At 39.8% G+C, this 20,819-nt stretch overlaps 1 protein-coding gene across 2 annotated transcripts; it reads left to right on the top strand.

The window, feature by feature from the left end:
• Positions 1-902: 902 nt before the first annotated feature.
• pym1 (PYM homolog 1, exon junction complex associated factor) lies at positions 903-4,409 on the top strand. Of its 2 annotated transcripts, none has more exons than XM_056729944.1 (3): positions 903-977; positions 1,548-1,633; positions 3,703-4,409. In XM_056729944.1, exons 2-3 carry the CDS (start codon positions 1,611-1,613, stop codon positions 4,199-4,201), a joined length of 522 nt encoding a protein of 173 aa, XP_056585922.1. In that variant the 5' UTR covers positions 903-977; positions 1,548-1,610; the 3' UTR covers positions 4,202-4,409. The 2 variants fall into 2 exon arrangements, with proteins under 2 accessions (XP_056585922.1, XP_056585921.1); XM_056729943.1 differs by having other exon boundaries at positions 909-977; positions 1,548-1,641.
• Positions 4,410-20,819: the final 16,410 nt, after the last annotated feature.

Here is a 20,819-nt window from a genome sequence, read left to right as displayed (position 1 = left end):
ACCAAAAATACTTATATAAGAAAAGCTACTCGACGGATATGTAAAGATGTATAAATTGACTTGATAATGAAAAGGCTCCTGTTAAAAGTGCACACAGGAGACATGCTTAAATTATTTCACACACTGCAACAAACGGCAATGGAAATAATGTCATATCACAGGGTTTCTCTTTTAACCCATTAGCCTAAATAAAGAAATAAACACAAATAAACAGCCAGGAAGCGAAACGAAGAAATGCTTTTTGATGTTTTTTGTTTGGTGCACCAGCACAGAGACATGCTGGTTGATTTTTTTGAACAATTGCATCAATTGATTCACTTAATGCACACATGCATACCACATCCAATTACATCATATTTTTTTTAACAATTAATTGTAATAAAACTGTATTCATTTGTTACTTCCACGATATACACTTTTCTATCAGAGTGGCGTGCATAACGTTTTAGTTTTTTGGAATGACTTAACTTACTCAAGTCCTTTTTTCTTTGTTAATAATTCTTCACAGTGTTTATGTTGAAAAACAGGGAAATGTAGAATTAACTAAATTGTTGTGTTAAAATAAATAAACGCAGATTTCTCAAAACATCACTTCAGCTCAGTTTATTGTTAAATAAACCTTTACACGTTGATTACATTTTTTTATTCATCAATAGGGTAAAGTACAATATGTTATAGTACAAAATTGCACAATGCAAATAACCAAAACAAAAACACATCAGTTATACATCTAAACATTAAGAATTATATCCAATAGCCGAGATGTCTCAACAGCTTTACTATTGTTCCGTAATAAAATCAAAGAATAATACAAATTCTTTATATCCGTGGAAAACAATCTACCATTTATTTCAGAATTTGTAGCCAAGAACCCCACTACCACAACACACACACCAGTCTCTTGAGAGTTACAAGGAGCGGAAGAGGAAGTTCGACCTTGTTAAAGATGGCGACCCCCTATGTGACTGATGAATCTGGTAAAATATTTCACGTCTAATTTATACTCGTCCACATAAGTTAATATTTCTATCTCGCATTGACGCATGTACAGCCGGCGTGTTATAAAGACCTTGTGCGTTATTAAACATTAAGGCACGCGATGGTCGCGAAACATCCGCCTGTTATTTTCGCGTAAAACATTCATGTGTTGAATTCTTACTTTCTGACACCGATGTTATACAAACTTCGCTGTGCGTGTGCGCACAGATGAATGATTACAACAACTAGTTCTAATGCATATAACATGTAAAGGGGAGCAATATTCACATTTAAAAGGGCGACTATAGCGTTTGTGGTTAAGCGAAACAACACATTGATGATTTAGTGTTAATAAACAATCGTCAGTTGCTGGTTGACACTCCAACTTAGTATTACAAAGTATTTAACAATTGGAATTTAAATTGGAACAGTAACGACATACTATATTTATGTAATTATATATCCATATCAAATTCGTTTATTTGAAGTTTTTCCCAGATGTTTTTTTCTCATTTCTGCCACTTCCTGCTGCTCTTTCAGTAAAGTGCTTGTGTGTTTGTGTCTTTAAGGGAAATATATCGCCGCCACGCAGCGGCCGGACGGCACGTGGAGGAAACCGCGGCGGGTGAAGGATGGATATGTTCCGCAGGAGGAGGTACCCGTGTAAGCACTCAAACAACAGTTTATTTATGTATATATATATCGACGAGAAAATAAAATCGGAGTGTCTATTTACACTGAGTACAAATAGCCCCAATAAGTGATTGGAAGTGTAGGAACGACGCCTTTCAAACAGCGACTCCTGTGACGTGAGGTGTAAAGTCTGTAGAGCTGGCGGGGGAGACGCTCTTTTACCTTTTCTATCACATATTTATTTTTATTCATAAAGTTAAGGGTAAGGTTAGGCGTTAATATCTCAAGAAGTTGCCATCATTTTATAAATCTGATGATTTACAGTATGTTATTATTGCATAATGTTTAATGCAGAACAATACTGAGGTGCAAGTAGTAACGTTATCTGCAACTATTTACAAGTAAATAGCATCTAACAACTATTTCTGCTTAATCCTATACCTGCAAACTAGTCGCTTTCCGCTTTGACTGTTTTGAATTTATGTCATTTATGTGTTATGTGTTATGTATTTGTTTGGCCAACAAGAATCAAGATAACAACTAACAGCGTCGTCTTTTTTAGTCACTGGGACAACCTGACTCAGCATCATCTTTTTGGGGGGGGTTAAAGCATCGTCTTTTCCATTGAGCAAGACAACTTTTCGCGGTACAACATTAATTCTGAGGGACATACTGTAAACTTGCCGCTTTTCGGCTAAATTCGCCCTTTTGAATTCCAAATATTCCATTCTTGTGAATTTTGTAGATCCAAAGAGTTTTGACCCAGAGTGGGTTAAAATCCTTAGTGATTTGTAAAATGTAAGTCATCGGGTGCAATGCTTTGAACATTCAATGCACTGATACAGGCAACATCATAGCGTGAGCGTCAGACGCGGATCCGGCAGGAAAAGCTTCTTCTAAATGTAATTTTTGCACCTTGAGAAGCATTACTGAAAGGGACGAAAGCAAAGTGTCGTCTCGGATAAAGTGAAAATGGAAAATGATATTTATTGTTCAGTTCGCAGTTTGATCGGACTTCTAAGCACTTGGGTGCGATTCATATTCGTCCGAAGTTTCAGTGGTAGAAGCTGTAGTTTAGGCTACTGGTTATATTTAATATTCAATTCGCTTCATAGTACATTAATATGTCATCAGAAGCCGCTCAGATGTATTGCTTGTATCTGCTTTTAGAACTTTTTCTAATGAAAGCCCTTAATAACTTTTTTATACAATTATAACAATCAGGTCCTGCAGTTTATCTCTCTTAATAACTCTTAACGACAGTCCCACACTTTATTTTCTCAATCCAGGATGTTCTAAAACCGAAACCAAAATGTCAGATGAGCAAGTGCTTTGCTTCCGATGGACACACGCATCCTTTATTAAGACCTAGGAAGGTGCACCTATCAGCAAACGTAGACAAATGAAGATCATTTTAGATGTTTCATTACGACTTGCAGCATTGGCATCACAAGACGAGGACAATGTACTTCTTTTGAACGAAAATCTCAAATTCGTCCAAAATCGATATTTTTCGCTTCTTTTTCCTGTAGCAGAAAATGAGACCGTGCTCATTATACCAGCAGCATGGGTCTCATTTGCATGTAAGCTTCGCCTAGGTCATATGTCATGTGATGAGTTGCTGCTCCATAGGCGTCATGTGGTGCACTTGGAAGACTTGTGCAGGCCAAAAGACAGAAGAAATGCATTTTAAATGGCAAATTTTGGCTGGTGTGACAGCTTTGAAGTGAAGCAAATATTCATTTTTTTCTTGTCAAGAGTGTGCCAGAATGCATAATTTACATGTTACAATAATATTTTTTTTCTTATGGGGAGGATGCCCCCAGATCCATCGCACTGCACCCAACAAACCCCCTCTCCCCCACGGTCGTATGGCTGTTACCTTTTTCACCTCTTCTGAGTTTGCAGGTCTGTAATCCAAAGAAAATACAGCTATTTTCACTTAGTGCAAACAGAACCTACCGCTATTTAAACTTAGTGTAAATAGCCGCTGCCAAATCAAATACACCCAAAAAACCTTGAGTGAAATATTATTTTATGTAGTTTAAAATGATCACTAACGAAAAGCTGGGCCTTTCTTTTTATTAACAGCTATGAAAACAAGTATGTGAAGTTCTTTAAGAGTAAACCCGACTTGCCACCCGGCATGAACCCGGAGGACGCGGCCATCGCCCGACAGCAGCAGCAGGCTTTGAGTGGAACAGACGGGCAGAGTGTCACACCTGGAGTCTCAAAAACAGCAAAACGGAATATGAAGCGCAAAGAAAAACGCAAACAGCAGAGTCAGCACCATCAGGAGGCCAGCGAGGAGGTCTTGAGTAAAGACATGGATAGAATGAATATCTCGGCAGAGGAGAGGAGGGTCAGCTCCGACCCGGACCCCGATCCTGGCAGCACAGATCCGTCTGCAGCTGCTGCAGAGAAGCTCAAAAAGATCAAGAATCTGCGCAAGAAGCTGCGGCAGGTGGAGGAACTCCAGCAGAAGGTGGATTCTGGAGAGCTGAAAAACCCAAGCAAGGAACAGCTGGACAAACTGGAGCGAGGCCAGGCATTACAAGAGGAGCTTCAGATCCTGGAACAAGATTTGTGAACTGGGGGAGATATTTGTAGGCTCAGTGGTTCGGAAAACGTGTCAGTTTCCATCATGTCAGAGTGTATTTCTGTATCGATCAGCAGCTATCACCACTTTTCTACATTCTTGTGTTCCGTACATAATGAACATGTACTGTGGACTCAGAACCTTTGGGAGTGCAAATGGTTTCCGCTCTTTCATTAAAACCCATCACAATTTCACTCTCTATACTAGTTTGTGAGCTTGTGTCATAGAGACTGGTGGACAAAAATCCCTTGGTGTCATTTTTCTTTTAAACATATTTTTTTACAACTGTAGCGAATAACAGCATGAAATATTATTATGTAGAATTGTGTTATATTAAAGGTAGGACCAAAATACTGCTTTTATTTCTGTTATTTCTTTTAAAGTGGTGTTGAGGGCCAAAATTTAACCCAAACTCCTACCTTTTCTTGTCAGGGGACTATATTAATTTTTCAGTGCCAATTATTATTTTTATGAAGGAATATTTTTTCTGACCTTATAAAAAGACAGGGTGTACTATCTATGTCAAATAGTTCAATTGAAGCAAAGAATTGATTAACATGAATAATTCTTGCTTTTGCAAAACTTAGGGTTAGGGTATTTTACCCTAAGGGAAATGCCCTTAGGGTAAGGGCATTTCCTCCTCATTTGGATTCACAGATGAGGGTAAGAGGTATAACTCAGCCAAAAATGAGAATACTGTCATTATTAACTCCTTCCAGTTGATCCAAAAATGTATAAATGTCTTTGTTCTGATGAACACAGAGAAAGATATTTGGGAGAATGCGTATAACCAGACAGATTCAGTCCCAATTGACTCATATAGTAGGAAAAATACAATGAGTCAAAGCTTCACAAGAACGATTTGCTGTCCCACATTCTTCAAGATCTTTGTCCTACTATGGGAGTCGATAGGTGTTAAGATCTGTCTGGTTATGAGCATTCTTCCAAATATCTTTCTCTATCAGAACAAAGACATTTATTCACATTTGAAACAACTGAAAGGTGAGGAAATGACAACAGAATTTTTATTTTTGGATGAAGTATCCCCTTAAATCTAGTCCCAGATTAAAATGAGTGGCTGAACCCGAAATGGTATACTCGGTGAGTAGGTACTCAATTTCAGTAGGTAGGTACTCAACGGAGCTAAATGGGTACGTACTGCTTTCTCTAAATGGCTGTAGTATGAATGCGATCGGCTGTTGTTCGCCATATTGATGATCTTCTTTTCCTTTTTAATGGCGGGGAGCAAATTACGTTTGAGGAGCATATCTGCCGCCTACTGTACTGGAGTATACATGGCCAGAGATCAACCGTGTGAAGTAATAACAAGCGCAACAACAGGTGCATTAACATCAGTACTGCTAACTTTACCTTCCATGAGTTTTCCAGCATATGCAACATGTTTGTAATGTCTTCACAAAGGAGATGTCGAGCAGCTGCTTCATGATCTCGCCTTAGGAGAGTACTGCTGATTTTATTGTCAAGGAATATAAGTATTATTGCTAATACATTAAGTGTACCCTAGAAATGCATTGCTAGCCCACACCTACACATGTGCACAATATTATTGAGAAGTGCTTACCAATAATTTTTTTATCCTGAAAATGATATTGTATTAAAATAGGTTACTAAATGTAATTGTATTGCCATCATATGCCATCTATGCATTAATAGAGACTACAAACATGTGAATGCATACGTTTTCAGTGAATCAATGACATAATGCATCAAGTAATGTAATATGAATAACAATATGTAAATTTGATGTTAGAAAATAAATGAATTTAACAATTATAAATACATATACAAGGAAACATCACATAAATCAAAGCTTTATTTCAGTTTAATGTTGTAACAAATTATCCTGTATCTACAGGCGTTGAACACCACATCCTACTGTATTTGGATGAAGTACCTGACCACCATCGCCATCCTTCATGTCCCTCATTAAGCCCTTCATCAGACTCTTAAACTCTTGACTCCCACAATCTACTTATCGCACTGCACTTTATCCCCCACTAGCATGCACAACTTTATACACTGTCTTGCTGTAAGACCACAATACGTACCAATCACTGTACTCTACGCACATTGTGTCTACATTTGCTTCTGTGTAGGTATATGTAAATGATGTGTCATTACCATGTGTATACTACGCACGTTGTGTACATTTGCTGCTCTGTAGTTACATGTAAATGATGTGTCATTCATTGTATTATGGTCTAACACTTGTACAGAAATGTTTACTGTGTAAATGTGTACAAGAAATGTCATCTGTAAAGCACTGTAATTCTTTGTTACTTGTAATCTGTCCTACTGCAATGTTGGTCAGAACTGAAAATACTGTGACATGACAAATCTTTAAATGCGTTAGTGCCATTGTTTTGTCTCAAGATGCACACCTATAATGTTTTTTTCTAAATCATTTTACTATTCAATATCCTAATTTAATGGGGGGCACGGTGGCTTAGTGGTTAGCACGTTCGCCTCACACCTCCAGGGTTGGGGGTTCGATTCCCGCTTCCGACTTGTGTGTGTGGAGTTTGCAGGTTCTCCCCGTGCCTCGGGGGTTTCCTCCGGGTACTCCGGTTTCCTCCCCTGGTCCAAAGACATGCATGGTAGGTTGATTGGCATCTCTGGAAAAAACTGTCCGTAGGGTGTGAGTGAATGAGTTGGCACTCCATCCAGGGTGTATCCTGCCTTGATGCCCGATGACTCCTGAGATAGGCACAGGCTCCCCGTGACCCAAGGTAGTTCGGATAAGCGGTAGAAAATGGAATGGAATATCCTAATTTAATTAAGGCATAGTCCTGCCTTAAACCAAGCCTTGTCTGTAAAACCAGGCCTAAGGATGTTCTTAAGCTAAATGTCTTTCCAGCAAATGTTTGGACAGCAACTTGTTTGTTGTCACATTATAGTTCTTGACAATCACAATGTTTTGAACCAAACATACAAATTAAAATCAATGAGCAGAATTATTAACACTGGTGTCTTATTTAGATGCAGTTGAAATCTGAATGAATATATACACACTGACACCTGAGTCTAGTTTGTGTTGCTAACTTGCTGAATTGCCTTTGTGACAGTTTTCGTACATGCAGACACACATACAGTATTTATTTCTTAAATTCTACTATTAAATTCTACTAAATTCTTACTATTGAAAATTTGAACTCTACTTTCTCTGAAATATTAGACACAGTTGCTCTTCTGCGTTTAAAGAAAATTAAAAATAGCAGCCCAACACCGTGGTATAATGAACACACTCAGACTCTAAAAAAAGCATCCCGTAAAATGGAGCGCAACTTTAAGAAAACTAATTTAGAGGTATTTCGTATAGCATGGAAGGATAGTACTCGAAATTACAGGAATGCCATAAAAACGTCTAGATCCGCCTACTTTTCAACACTAATAGAGGGAAACCAACACAACCCTAGGTTCTTATTTAACACCGTGGCTAAATTAACAAAAAATAAGTCGTCATCGACGTCAGATTCTGATTATCAGCATAACAGTGATGAATTTATGAACTACTTCACGAGTAAAATCCAAGATATAAGAGAAAAAATTATAACAAAGCAACCTGTAGTGAAATCCGCTGAACAAACTAACTACAGCACCCCTAAGGAGAAATTGCAATTATTTTCTACAGTAGATCACGATGAACTGTCTAAAATCATTAGATCATCTAAATCAACAACATGCATGCTAGACCCTATACCTACAAAACTACTGAAAGAAATGCTCCCAGAAATTATAGATCCTCTTCTCAGTATTATTAACTCATCTCTGACATTAGAACATGTGCCTAAAGCATTTAAGGTGGCTGTTATAACGCCTCTTTTAAAAATAAAAAAACTCGACACCAAAGAATTAGGGAATTACAGGCCTATATCGAATTTACCTTTTTATATCTAAAGCTCTGGAAAAAGTAGATTCAACTCAATTATGCTCCTTCCTCCAAAGGAATGACATTAATGATGAATTCCAGTCTGGATTTCGAGCATGTCACAGTACTGAGACTGCTTTGATCAGAGTTACAAATGATCTGCTTTTAGCGTCTGACCGTGGCTGTATTTCATTATTGGTGCTGCTAGACCTCAGTGCTGCATTTGACACCATTGACCACAGCATACTTCTACATAGACTCGTAAATTACGTCGGCATTAACGTCATAGCATTGAATAAGTCTTATTTATCCGACCGTTTTCAATTTGTAGCAATAAACAATGAGGTGTCCCGCAAATCACAAGTCCAGTACGGTGTGCCACAGGGCTCAGTCTTGGGTCCTCTGCTCTTCGCATTATACATGCTACCTCTAGGAGATATAATAAAGCGACACGGAATTAGCTTTTACTGTTATGCTGATGATACTCAACTTTATATTTCCTCGAAGCCTCATGAAACCCAGCAGTTCCATCGAATAAAGGATTGCATAGTTGACTTAAAAATGTGGATGAGTAACAATTTTTTACTACTAAACTCCGACAAAACAGAAGTGTTACTTACTTGACCGAAAACTGCTATGCGTAACCAACAGTGCTTGCACAACAAGGCTTAATAAAAATAAAAAAATTAAGGATTTAAGATTATCATTAACAATCTAATAGCATTTGAAATGTTGTAGGAAAAACAAAGTTGTCGCATCCTTTATCCAGCTCTATCCTCTTAGCTCTTGTCAGGTCACCGCTTCCCATTCTCAGCTCTGCCATCAGGTCTGGGCATGAACTGCATCCTGCGGTAACCTTGGAACAAAGAGACAAGACTGGCTGAGAGTAGAGTACTGTTCTGCACTCTTTGATGCAACAAGTACATCATTTGTGTAAATAAATTAAATTAAATTGATTGATTTGTTGTTGGATGTGTTCCTGTTCCTGTGTATCTGCCTGGCCGGGGGGGCTGCTTTAGAATTCATACTTGTATTCAATGTGTCTCATGTACAGCTGCTATGTAACAATGAAAATTGTAAAAAGCGCTATATAAATAAAGTTGAGTTGAGTTGAGTTAAGTTGTTAAGGTGAGGTGATGTTGATGCTTGATAGTTAAGATAACATTTTTGGGTTAGTAGCCTTTATTCATTTTCCAAAAGTAACATTTCATGGTAAATTGTCAGACTGTTAACAATTATTTTTGAAAAGTTACTTGAAGTATGATTAAAATGAACTTTAACATTTCAATAGACGCACACACAGCAACAATACCAAGAAACTATAGGGTGACCATACGTGCCATTTTTCCCGGACACGTCCTGGCCAGGATTTCAGATGCGTCCTGAAGGTTTATTATTTTAGGTTTTATTTCAGAAAAGCAACTGATCTATTTCAAAGTAAAAAATTAAACTATAATGATTATACGTCTTGAGAGAAATACATTTTAATTTTATAATGTTTATAACTCAACAAATGCGACTTTATTAATCATTATAAATAAAAAAAATAAATGAAATAAAATAAGAATAAGTATAATAAATTAAATTATAGACCACAATAATAAATCATTTTTTTTTGTATTAATTTGCTTACATGTCACTAATCCAACGGGAAAACTGCATGCCTTATGTGTGTTGTAAATGTCCTGCCTGAGGAGAGAGAGGCTGGCAAGGATGGTTGTGAAGATGGACTGGCGCAATAAAGTTGATTTTTGATGACAATGAAACAGTCAGGGTTATAAGAGACATTGTTAGACATTGTGTTTTATTAAAAACGTGTTCTAGTGGGCATGAAGATCCCATGTGGTCATATAGTATTTCTAACCTGATGGGTCACACTTAGCAAATGCAAACATGTAACGTTAATTTATGTGGTGTTTCTAATTATGTGATAAAAAACAGTTTTTCAAAATACATAACTTTATAGTGCTTTATTTGTATCAAAGCAGCTTTACCCTAAAAAGCAAAAAAACAAAAGAAAAACACATGTTAGCCAAAAATAGAATAAATAAAGATATAACCTTAAAAAGTAGTTGTATAACTTGCACTGAAATGCGTTCCGCAACATATCATAATATATCCAGAACGTGATGCATGATGGGATACACTAAGCCCTGAATTCCGCTCGAAAGCAGAATGCAAGAAAGTGTGGGTTTAGTGTGCATTAAGTGCACTGCACTTGCACTCTTACTTACTGCCGCGTGCACGCGCTCTCAAGTGGCCAAGACCGCAAGTGGGGGACGCAGCCTAAATGTAATGTGATGTTTAAGTGGAACTGAGGGGGGTGCTAGTAGAAATAGATTAAGAAACATTTATATAGCAATAATTTGATCAGTCTAACACTATGGATGTTTAATGTATGGGAGGGCCTCTAAATCTGTACTACAAAAATAATAAACTTTACAAGCGCAAGCATTAGGAGTTAGGGGAGCTTATAAAACTTCTACAATTGCAGCACTTCATGTGGAAATCGGGGAAGTATCTCAAGAGCTGAGAAGGAAGCAACTCATGATAGATTACTGGGCTAATCTTCAAGGTCAATCAGTAAATTGAAATCCAACAAAAAAAGTTCTTATTTCAAGCTGGGAATATGAAAAAGGTCAAATTTTTTGGATGGGTTAATATGGAAGTTGCCGAAGAAACGGAATTGAACAATAAAGGATTTAGCGAAGCAGTGCCGTTATACCCTACCATGATTATTTCCTTTAGTTTTGGTCAATTAGAATTTACTTGACAATAGCAGCATTTAATAGAATTTAACAGAATGGAATTTAATTGACCCGCTTTTCTTTGCATCTTTTATGAAACAGCCCTCGGCTCACGAACTCCCGTTATCTCCCTATAATAGTTGTGCAGAAAAATAAAACAGCGCTTCTTTATTAAGTACAAATTTATGTGCGCTACAATATACCCACCTGCAACACATCCAGCTACATAAACACATAACACAGTTTTCTAACGTTTATATAATAATGTGTATTTCATTCATAGTTTTTAAGATTAATGTTTCTAACCACAACAATACTAAAAGCTGATTGGGTGAAAGGTCGTCTCTGATTGGTTATGAATGCGGAAATCGGGTTTTTCGGCGCATTTAAAAAGCGCTGCATCAGGTAAACGACCATTTCTTGCCGACCGCCATTAAACATCAATGGAACAAAAAGAATAACGCGGTAATTTGCTTATTGACCACCATTAAAGCAAGAAGAGGAAAAAGAAGCGAAAAGAGCAGAAAGGAGCATGAGGAGTTAATTTCTTTGTTTGGTTGAAGGTAAATTTATTGTTGGAGGCTTCTACCACTTTTATGTGATTTAAAACTGACATCTCATGAGGTGAGTCCAAAAATACATTTAATGGCATGCCTGTAGAAGGCTTACTGATGTCACTTGTTCCTGTTTGCTTGCTTAACCTTTAGTTGCCTAAAACTTTTACTAAAACCTTTTTGGTTGTAAATGTTTTGTTTAACTATCAGCGTTTTAATTCGCTAAAGAGTAGTGCGTACTGCACATTTTTTTTCTTGTCGCGCGTATCGGAAGGTTTTTAGTTATGACGGAGAAGAGCTAAAGGAAGAATTTAAACGGTTCATGTCATAACTTCAAATATAAAACAATCATACTCCATTCATTTTCCTAAAATTAGAAAAATGTTTGATATTCATTTTTGAGACCGTTTTCGGCAATCAAACTGTGCCTGCCTGAATAAAGCCACAGCACAAGCAAAACATTTTCCCTCAATTAAAGGGGATATATGCATGTATTAGATGCGTACAATTGCTAAAATTAAAGTGCTGGACAATAGATGCATTCTATCTAAAATCGAATTTTTACCCAGACATGCCTGAAACGCCTCGTGTAAGCACACCCCGGCGAATTTACGTCACTTCGTGTCATGATTTGACTAAAACTGCCCAAATCTAAACGCAAGTTAGGTGGGTCTACTTGAAAATATCATTGTAACGTCACCGTCTAAATCGTGATTCTATTTTTATTAAAAATGGCTGAACTTGTATAAATGTGTATAATGATTTTTTTACTCGACTCGTGTCTGCCAAATTAACTTCTGTCAAGCATTTGAAAATCCTCTGGAAGTAGTTGTTTACTTTTGTTTAAATGTTTGGTTTGAATGTACACAGGACACAGGACTGCTTACACAAGTAACAATTTAACACTTCTCTGTCGCAGATGTACTGCTTTATCCAGCTAACCCTGTGCACTGTTTAAGTCTACGTTTCTCTCAATAGTAGTGATGTCCGGCTGTTGAAAAGGCTCTGTTAATTAATTCTTATTGGTTGGGTTTGACCATTTGACAGTCGTTACTTAGTCCCGCCCTCAGAGTTGACGCAGCTGGTTATGTTCCGCTTGAAAGCTGTGGAGGGCTCGCGTGTATTTCAGCCATAAAGGGGTGTGCGTAAGTTTGAAGTAAGTTTAATTTCCACATGTATGCTATCGTCTTTAATCTTGTTTCCATTGATATTGTAGTATTATGTGTTGAAACGTTCTGATGTTGAGTGTATTCTGATTTCCGTGAAGCTAAGCGATATGATTGAGTGCAATTATCTTTGCACTTGCGTCCCGATGCACGTAATGTATAAGTGAAATAATGATAACGATTATATTTTCCATATGTTTGCTAAAGTGTTTACACTTAACAGATGTCATTACGCCATATTTATGTGGATTGTGAAGATTACGCTCGTTTGAGATATGGTTATAGACGATCGTCACGTGTACATTCATAGTCAATTGTTTACATTTATAGCTATGTGTCTCCACGTGTTTATTCTTTTTGATTTAAATGTTTATCATTTATTGCTGTAAACTGATTATTCGAATTTCTGTTTATTATAGAAAACCACACCCTTACATTAAAATTGTGATTGGACTTTGGACTTGTGCATTCTTACCGATGCCCCATGATGATCCCAATTTAGTCAGAACTAGTCAAGACAGTCCTTAAATCTACTTTATACCGGCACTGGAGTTAGGGTTAGGGTTCGTGATGTTTCTACAGGTATGGTGAGCAAGCAAAGGTTTTTTTACAGGTCTGGTGAGGGAGCAAAGGTGTTTCTAGAGGTCTGATGAGGGAGCAAAGGTGTTTCTAGAGGTCTGGTGAGTGAGCGGAGATGTTTCAAGATGTCTGGTGAGTGAGCTGAGATGTTTCGAGATGTTTCAAGATGTCTGGTGAGTGAGCTGAGATGTTTCGAGATGTTTCAAGAGGTCTGGTGAGTGAGCTGAGATGTTTCTAGATGTTTCAAGAGGTCTGGTGAGTGAGCTGAGATGTTTCAAGAGGTCTGGTGAGCTGTGAGCTGAGATGTTTCAAGAGGTCTGGTGAGCTGAGATGTTTCAAGAGGTCTGGTGAGCTGAGATGTTTCAAGAGGTCTGGTGAGCTGAGATGTTTCAAGAGGTCTGGTGAGCTGAGACGTTTCAAGAGGTCTGGTGAGCTGAGATGTTTCAAGAGGTCTGGTGAGCTGAGACGTTTCAAGAGGTCTGGTGAGTGAGCGGAGACGTTTCAAGATGTCTGGTGAGTGAGCGGAGACGTTTCAAGATGTCTGGTGAGTGAGCGGAGACGTTTCAAGATGTCTGGTGAGTGAGCGGAGACGTTTCAAGATGTCTGGTGAGTGAGCGGAGACGTTACATGATGTCTGGTGCGTGAGCGGAGACGTTTCAAGATGTCTGGTGAGTGAGCGGAGACGTTTCAAGATGTCTGGTGAGTGAGCGGAGACGTTTCAAGATGTCTGGTGAGTGAGCGGAGACGTTTCAAGATGTCTGGTGAGTGAGCGGAGACGTTTCAAGATGTCTGGTGAGTGAGCGGAGACGTTTCAAGATGTCTGGTGAGTGAGCGGAGACGTTTCAAGATGTCTGGTGAGTGAGCGGAGACGTTTCAAGATGTCTGGTGAGTGAGCGGAGACGTTTCAAGATGTCTGGCGAGCGAGCGGAGACGTTTCAAGATGTCTGGCGAGCGAGCGGAGACGTTTCTACAGGTCTGGCGAGCGAGCTGAGACGTTTCTACAGGTCTGGCGAGCGAGCTGAGACGTTTCTACAGGTCTGGCGAGCGAGCTGAGACGTTTCTACAGGTCTGGCGAGCGAGCTGAGACGTTTCTACAGGTCTGGCGAGCGAGCTGAGACGTTTCTACAGGTCTGGCGAGCGAGCTGAGACGTTTCTACAGGTCTGGCGAGCGAGCTGAGACGTTTCTACAGGTCTGGCGAGCGAGCTGAGACGTTTCTACAGGTCTGGCGAGCGAGCTGAGACGTTTCTACAGGTCTGGCGAGCGAGCTGAGACGTTTCTACAGGTCTGGCGAGCGAGCTGAGACGTTTCTACAGGTCTGGCGAGCGAGCTGAGACGTTTCTACAGGTCTGGCGAGCGAGCTGAGACGTTTCTACAGGTCTGGCGAGCGAGCTGAGACGTTTCTACAGGTCTGGCGAGCGAGCTGAGACGTTTCTACAGGTCTGGCGAGCGAGCTGAGACGTTTCTACAGGTCTGGCGAGCGAGCTGAGACGTTTCTACAGGTCTGGCGAGCGAGCTGAGACGTTTCTACAGGTCTGGCGAGCGAGCTGAGACGTTTCTACAGGTCTGGCGAGCGAGCTGAGACGTTTCTACAGGTCTGGCGAGCGAGCTGAGACGTTTCTACAGGTCTGGCGAGCGAGCTGAGACGTTTCTACAGGTCTGGCGAGCGAGCTGAGACGTTTCTACAGGTCTGGCGAGCGAGCTGAGACGTTTCTACAGGTCTGGCGAGCGAGCTGAGACGTTTCTACAGGTCTGGCGAGCGAGCTGAGACGTTTCTACAGGTCTGGCGAGCGAGCTGAGACGTTTCTACAGGTCTGGCGAGCGAGCTGAGACGTTTCTACAGGTCTGGCGAGCGAGCTGAGACGTTTCTACAGGTCTGGCGAGCGAGCTGAGACGTTTCTACAGGTCTGGCGAGCGAGCTGAGACGTTTCTACAGGTCTGGCGAGCGAGCTGAGACGTTTCTACAGGTCTGGCGAGCGAGCTGAGACGTTTCTACAGGTCTGGCGAGCGAGCTGAGACGTTTCTACAGGTCTGGCGAGCGAGCTGAGACGTTTCTACAGGTCTGGCGAGCGAGCTGAGACGTTTCTACAGGTCTGGCGAGCGAGCTGAGACGTTTCTACAGGTCTGGCGAGCGAGCTGAGACGTTTCTACAGGTCTGGCGAGCGAGCTGAGACGTTTCTACAGGTCTGGCGAGCGAGCTGAGACGTTTCTACAGGTCTGGCGAGCGAGCTGAGACGTTTCTACAGGTCTGGCGAGCGAGCTGAGACGTTTCTACAGGTCTGGCGAGCGAGCTGAGACGTTTCTACAGGTCTGGCGAGCGAGCTGAGACGTTTCTACAGGTCTGGCGAGCGAGCTGAGACGTTTCTACAGGTCTGGCGAGCGAGCTGAGACGTTTCTACAGGTCTGGCGAGCGAGCTGAGACGTTTCTACAGGTCTGGCGAGCGAGCTGAGACGTTTCTACAGGTCTGGCGAGCGAGCTGAGACGTTTCTACAGGTCTGGCGAGCGAGCTGAGACGTTTCTACAGGTCTGGCGAGCGAGCTGAGACGTTTCTACAGGTCTGGCGAGCGAGCTGAGACGTTTCTACAGGTCTGGCGAGCGAGCTGAGACGTTTCTACAGGTCTGGCGAGCGAGCTGAGACGTTTCTACAGGTCTGGCGAGCGAGCTGAGACGTTTCTACAGGTCTGGCGAGCGAGCTGAGACGTTTCTACAGGTCTGGCGAGCGAGCTGAGACGTTTCTACAGGTCTGGCGAGCGAGCTGAGACGTTTCTACAGGTCTGGCGAGCGAGCTGAGACGTTTCTACAGGTCTGGCGAGCGAGCTGAGACGTTTCTACAGGTCTGGCGAGCGAGCTGAGACGTTTCTACAGGTCTGGCGAGCGAGCTGAGACGTTTCTACAGGTCTGGCGAGCGAGCTGAGACGTTTCTACAGGTCTGGCGAGCGAGCTGAGACGTTTCTACAGGTCTGGCGAGCGAGCTGAGACGTTTCTACAGGTCTGGCGAGCGAGCTGAGACGTTTCTACAGGTCTGGCGAGCGAGCTGAGACGTTTCTACAGGTCTGGCGAGCGAGCTGAGACGTTTCTACAGGTCTGGCGAGCGAGCTGAGACGTTTCTACAGGTCTGGCGAGCGAGCTGAGACGTTTCTACAGGTCTGGCGGTCTGTTGTAAGTAATCTTTCTACAAGTCGGGTTTCTGTATTCTGAGGTTCCTAGAGACTCTTTGGGTGTTTGCTTTAGTTCAGTCTTCAGTGATCACGGTCTGCGTCATGTCTTCTAAAATTGAACTTTGCGGCATGTGAGTTTCTCTATATTGTTTCTCATTACTTGCAGCACTTCAAAATCTGTAGTATAAGACATGAAAGTGTAAGCCACTTTCATGTTTTTAACATCTAAAAGCCTTTGTTAGATGAAACAACTCGTATTGACATTTGTGCTGTATGATTAGGAATACATATAGACATATGACTGTTGAAGTGTGCTTGTTTAGAAGCGATGTCTCGCAATGCAGCAAATCTACCTGCTGGAGTCCAATGCACATGTATCAAAAATCACATTGTAATAACTGGAGACAGACAACGTGGCGAGACACCCAGAAACTCTTTACTTCAACTCTGCACATACACATTGCAGCCAACATGGAACGGGACTTTAAACGAACCGTACATTCCTAGACTTGAAACTTCTCTCGACGTTAAACCTCATCAAATCGATCGATAACACTCTTGTTAGGCATATGCTTTACAGTTCTAGTTTGTCTATAGAATTTGTTCATGATTGAGTGATTAGTTCTTTTCAAACCCTTGTTTGTCAGAAATGTCTAGTTTGTTTGTGAAATGTATTTGGTCTGTTCCTCAAAGGCTTTTTATTTTTAAGTCTCATGTGGTAAATTACATACTTTACTTGTATGCCAACATTTTTCTTTTACAATGTAATAAAATGAATGCTATAAATTTACTTTGCCTTGTTATGCGAGAAGTGAGATTTATCTTGTATCAAACATCTTATTTTTCAGTCTGTAAATCCACCAGTCCATTTGAGAGAATTTTTCTGGATCGATTCGCATTTATGTGGATCTGTTATTCCAGAGCAGATCATATCTCATGGTTTAGTATCAGACTTCTGCTCTGTACACAGAGATGCTCTGAACAGAATAAATGCTTTCTGGAGATCTATCTTAAATGGTTTAGATCAACCACATTACCATACCTGCATGTAACCCAAGTGAACTGTAAGGCTATGATTGGAAGCTTCAGGTGTTTTATTAGTGTTGGGTCTTTGCTCTGCAGGAATTTAACTTCAGGAAAATAAAACGTAGCAGTTGAATCCATTGTAGGATGCAATGTATTGGTTTAATTTGATGCTTGTTATGATTAGTATTTTATGTAAGTTGTTGGTTATCTTTATTTAGCATTCTCTTTCCAAACACAATTTGGTATGTTCTGTCAACAACTGCTCTAAACTGCACTGGAGGAGCCCATGCAATTAGTTAAATGTTACATAAATTAAATACACCAATGTGGCATGACATTATGACCTTCTTCCTGATAGGGTTTTTAATCCTTTTTCTGCCAAAACAGCCCTGTGCTTTCGAGGCATGAACTCCACTAGACTTGTGAAGGTGTACTGAGGTATCTGACATAAAGATGTTCAGAACTTGAAGGATATGCTGCCAAATGGGCCCTCCATGGATGATTTTTTTTTTGTTTAGCACATCCCACAGATTGTTAATTGGATTGATCTCTTAGGAATTTGAAGGCAAATTTAACCGCTCTAACTTTTGTTGTGATCTTTAAACCATTCCTGAACCATTTATGCTTTTTGTCGGGAAGAAATTATCCACAGCCACCTGGAAATGGTTTCCATGAAAGGGTATACATGGTCTGAAACGATGCTTAAGTAGGTAGTACGTGTGAAAGTAACATCCACAAGGAGGCATAACACTGCCTCTGTGTGCTGGCCACCTTCCCACAGTGTTTTCTGGTGCCATGTGTTCCCCAGGTAAGTAATGCACACGCAGCCTACAATCAATGTTATGTAAAGGAAAATATAATTCATCAGACCAGGCCACAGTCCATTGCTCTGTGGTCCAGTTCTTATTCTCACGTGCCCACTGTTGGCCCTTTCAGCGGTGGACAGGGGTCAGTATAGGCACCCTGACTAGTTTGCGGATGTGCAGCCCCATACACAATAAACTGTGATTTGCTTTGTATTCTGGCACCTTCCTATCAGGACGGGCATTATCTTCAGCAATTTGATTAACAGTAGCTCGTCTGTTGGATTTGCCCACATGGGCCAGCCTTCGCTGCACACATGAATCAGTGAGACTCTTTCGACGGTTCGTTACTTGGCCTTCCTTGGACCACTTTTTGGAGCTGACCACTGCAGACCGGGAACACCCCACAAGAGCTGCAGCTTTGGTGATATGTCGTCTTGCCATTACAATTTGGCCCTTGTCAAACTCGCTCAAGCTTTACTCTGTGATAATCTGCCTACTGTATCACTATTCTATCCTTGTTTAACCAATCTTTCAGCTCATATGAAAATTACAGGCAGATGTGTCAGTTTTTGGTTTGATATAAACTCTTCACAATGATAGATCTTGAGGTACAGAAGCCAAACTATTGGTAACTTGTACCGTTTGTGCATTATTTGAAGGGTTGATTGTAGAAATTATGAATTTATGTCCTCAACTTGTTCAATGATTCATGTTGCATGTGGAAGCATTTTGTCCACATAGTCATTTGTTCGCTCAATGGGAGCAATAGCCTTGTGAATACTTAACTTGTCTAAAGTCCTGCATGTGTATGGCTTGTATTGTTTCACTTATTGCAAGGTCTGATTATTAAGTGATTGTTTTTGATTAAAGTGAATATCCAAAACCAAAACCAAGTTTAATGGACAGTTGTTTTGCAGAAGTGTTTGTCAAATATGTGAATGTACAGTATATGCAGTTATTTCCATAAAAAATTGTGCTCTGGTTTTCCTTTTTACCCGAAGAGCTGCAGGTGTCTTGATTGCACATGAAGAATTGTCTGTTTCTCAAGGTGTTTTCTAATCACAGATGTTAAGTGGCATTCTCTTCATGGCTTCAAAAACATGCATTTTAAAAGCTACTGAATATGAAGATGTCTTTAGGTTTGGTTTTACTGCTTTTTTACTCTGTAAATGTTGTTTATAGAACATACAATTCCAGAGAAAGTTTCTTTTCAGGGTCTGTTTTGGTTTGTTACTGGAGTGTTGTTTGGGATTGGATTTTCTCTAGCATTTTAAAATGTATAGACAAGAATTGATGATTTTCAGATTTCCCCTATATCTCCGTAACACATTGAGCTCTACTGTGTGTCTGTAACAACTTGCTGACATTGACACAATCTCTAAAGCATTTACTGCAGTGTTAATTTGTGGTTATTCATCATGAGCATGTCTGGAAGGCTTTTCTATCATGTTGCGTCCCATTTGTTTTGTTGATGACATTTCGAATGATCATAAGTTTGTGTTTGTCCTGTCTAAGCGTTTAACCTGTTGAAGCGTTTGCCTCGTAATGTTTTTTCAGTTGTTTCTGTGCTAGTTATGGAATTTAATCTTAAAAAGGCTCTTTTAAATTTAAATAAAATGTTTGTGCTCTGTTTCAACTTGAAGTATTTGCATTGTGCATAGAGTAAAGTTGTTTGTGCATCTCATGGTAGTTTAATTGATGGCCATTTTTGTCGATATTTAAATTTTGTCAGAGTTAGTTTTATGTAGCAATAGTCTCTGTCACTTAATATTGTGTGAAAGTGTACCAACTTTTGAAAATATGTGCTATATTAATTTTCGAGTGCTGAATCTGGATAGAACAGTGGGTGTATTTGTAATTTGTATCTTGTTAAAGTCAGATTTACTTTTTTGTTTCAATCAGTAATCTTTTTTTTATGATACAAAGATTCATTTTAATTTGTTTTTAGTAATTCAAAAAGGTTTTGGTTAAAGTTTTTATAAATCAAGATGAATATTTGCATTGATTTGCCAGTGAATTTTTTTGTCCTGCCCTTTCAAACCAAGTATAGAATTATGAATGTGATTACTGGCCTTTTTGAGTTGGTTTCGAAAATGCTGTATTAAGGGTTAAAATTTAAATAAACCCAGTATCCACATGCAATGTTAAACGGATTTGTCTTTTTTTACCTTCATCCTGGTTTACATTTTTATTACATCCTATGGTGTATTTTGAATTTGTGTTGCATCTCATTGTATTCTGTTGTATTTTTACATTGTTTTTAATTTGCTATGCAGCGGTTTATTACATTCTTGTTTAACATCCTTGTTTTTATCTGGACATTAAACTTTATATTGTTTGTTCTTATTTTTCTTCGCAAAAGTTTAAGTTTGTTGACTTTTTTCAGACTTTGTTAGGATGTATATTGTTGATCCTATTGTATGTTATGTTCTTTTGCGGTTTAACTTTTTACACACTAGGTATATACACTATATTTACTTTTATTTAGCATATCTTGTTTGTTTCATGTTGTACATAAATGTTATGTTGTTTAAAGTCACTATGTGCTTGAGTGGCATTTTGTTAATGGCTCAATTTACTAACTGCATTTTGAGGCTTTATAGGTGTGTGGGCAAATACCATTGTAAAATGTATAGGATAAAGCAATGGTAGTCGCCTTTGATAAAAGCGTCTGCCAAAGGTGTA

This window comes from Triplophysa dalaica, chromosome 18 (assembly GCF_015846415.1).
Source record: "Triplophysa dalaica isolate WHDGS20190420 chromosome 18, ASM1584641v1, whole genome shotgun sequence".
NCBI classification, from domain to species: domain Eukaryota; kingdom Metazoa; phylum Chordata; class Actinopteri; order Cypriniformes; family Nemacheilidae; genus Triplophysa; species Triplophysa dalaica.
The sequence above is the reverse complement of the archived record's forward strand: the minus strand, read 5'-3'. Positions and strand labels throughout refer to the sequence as shown.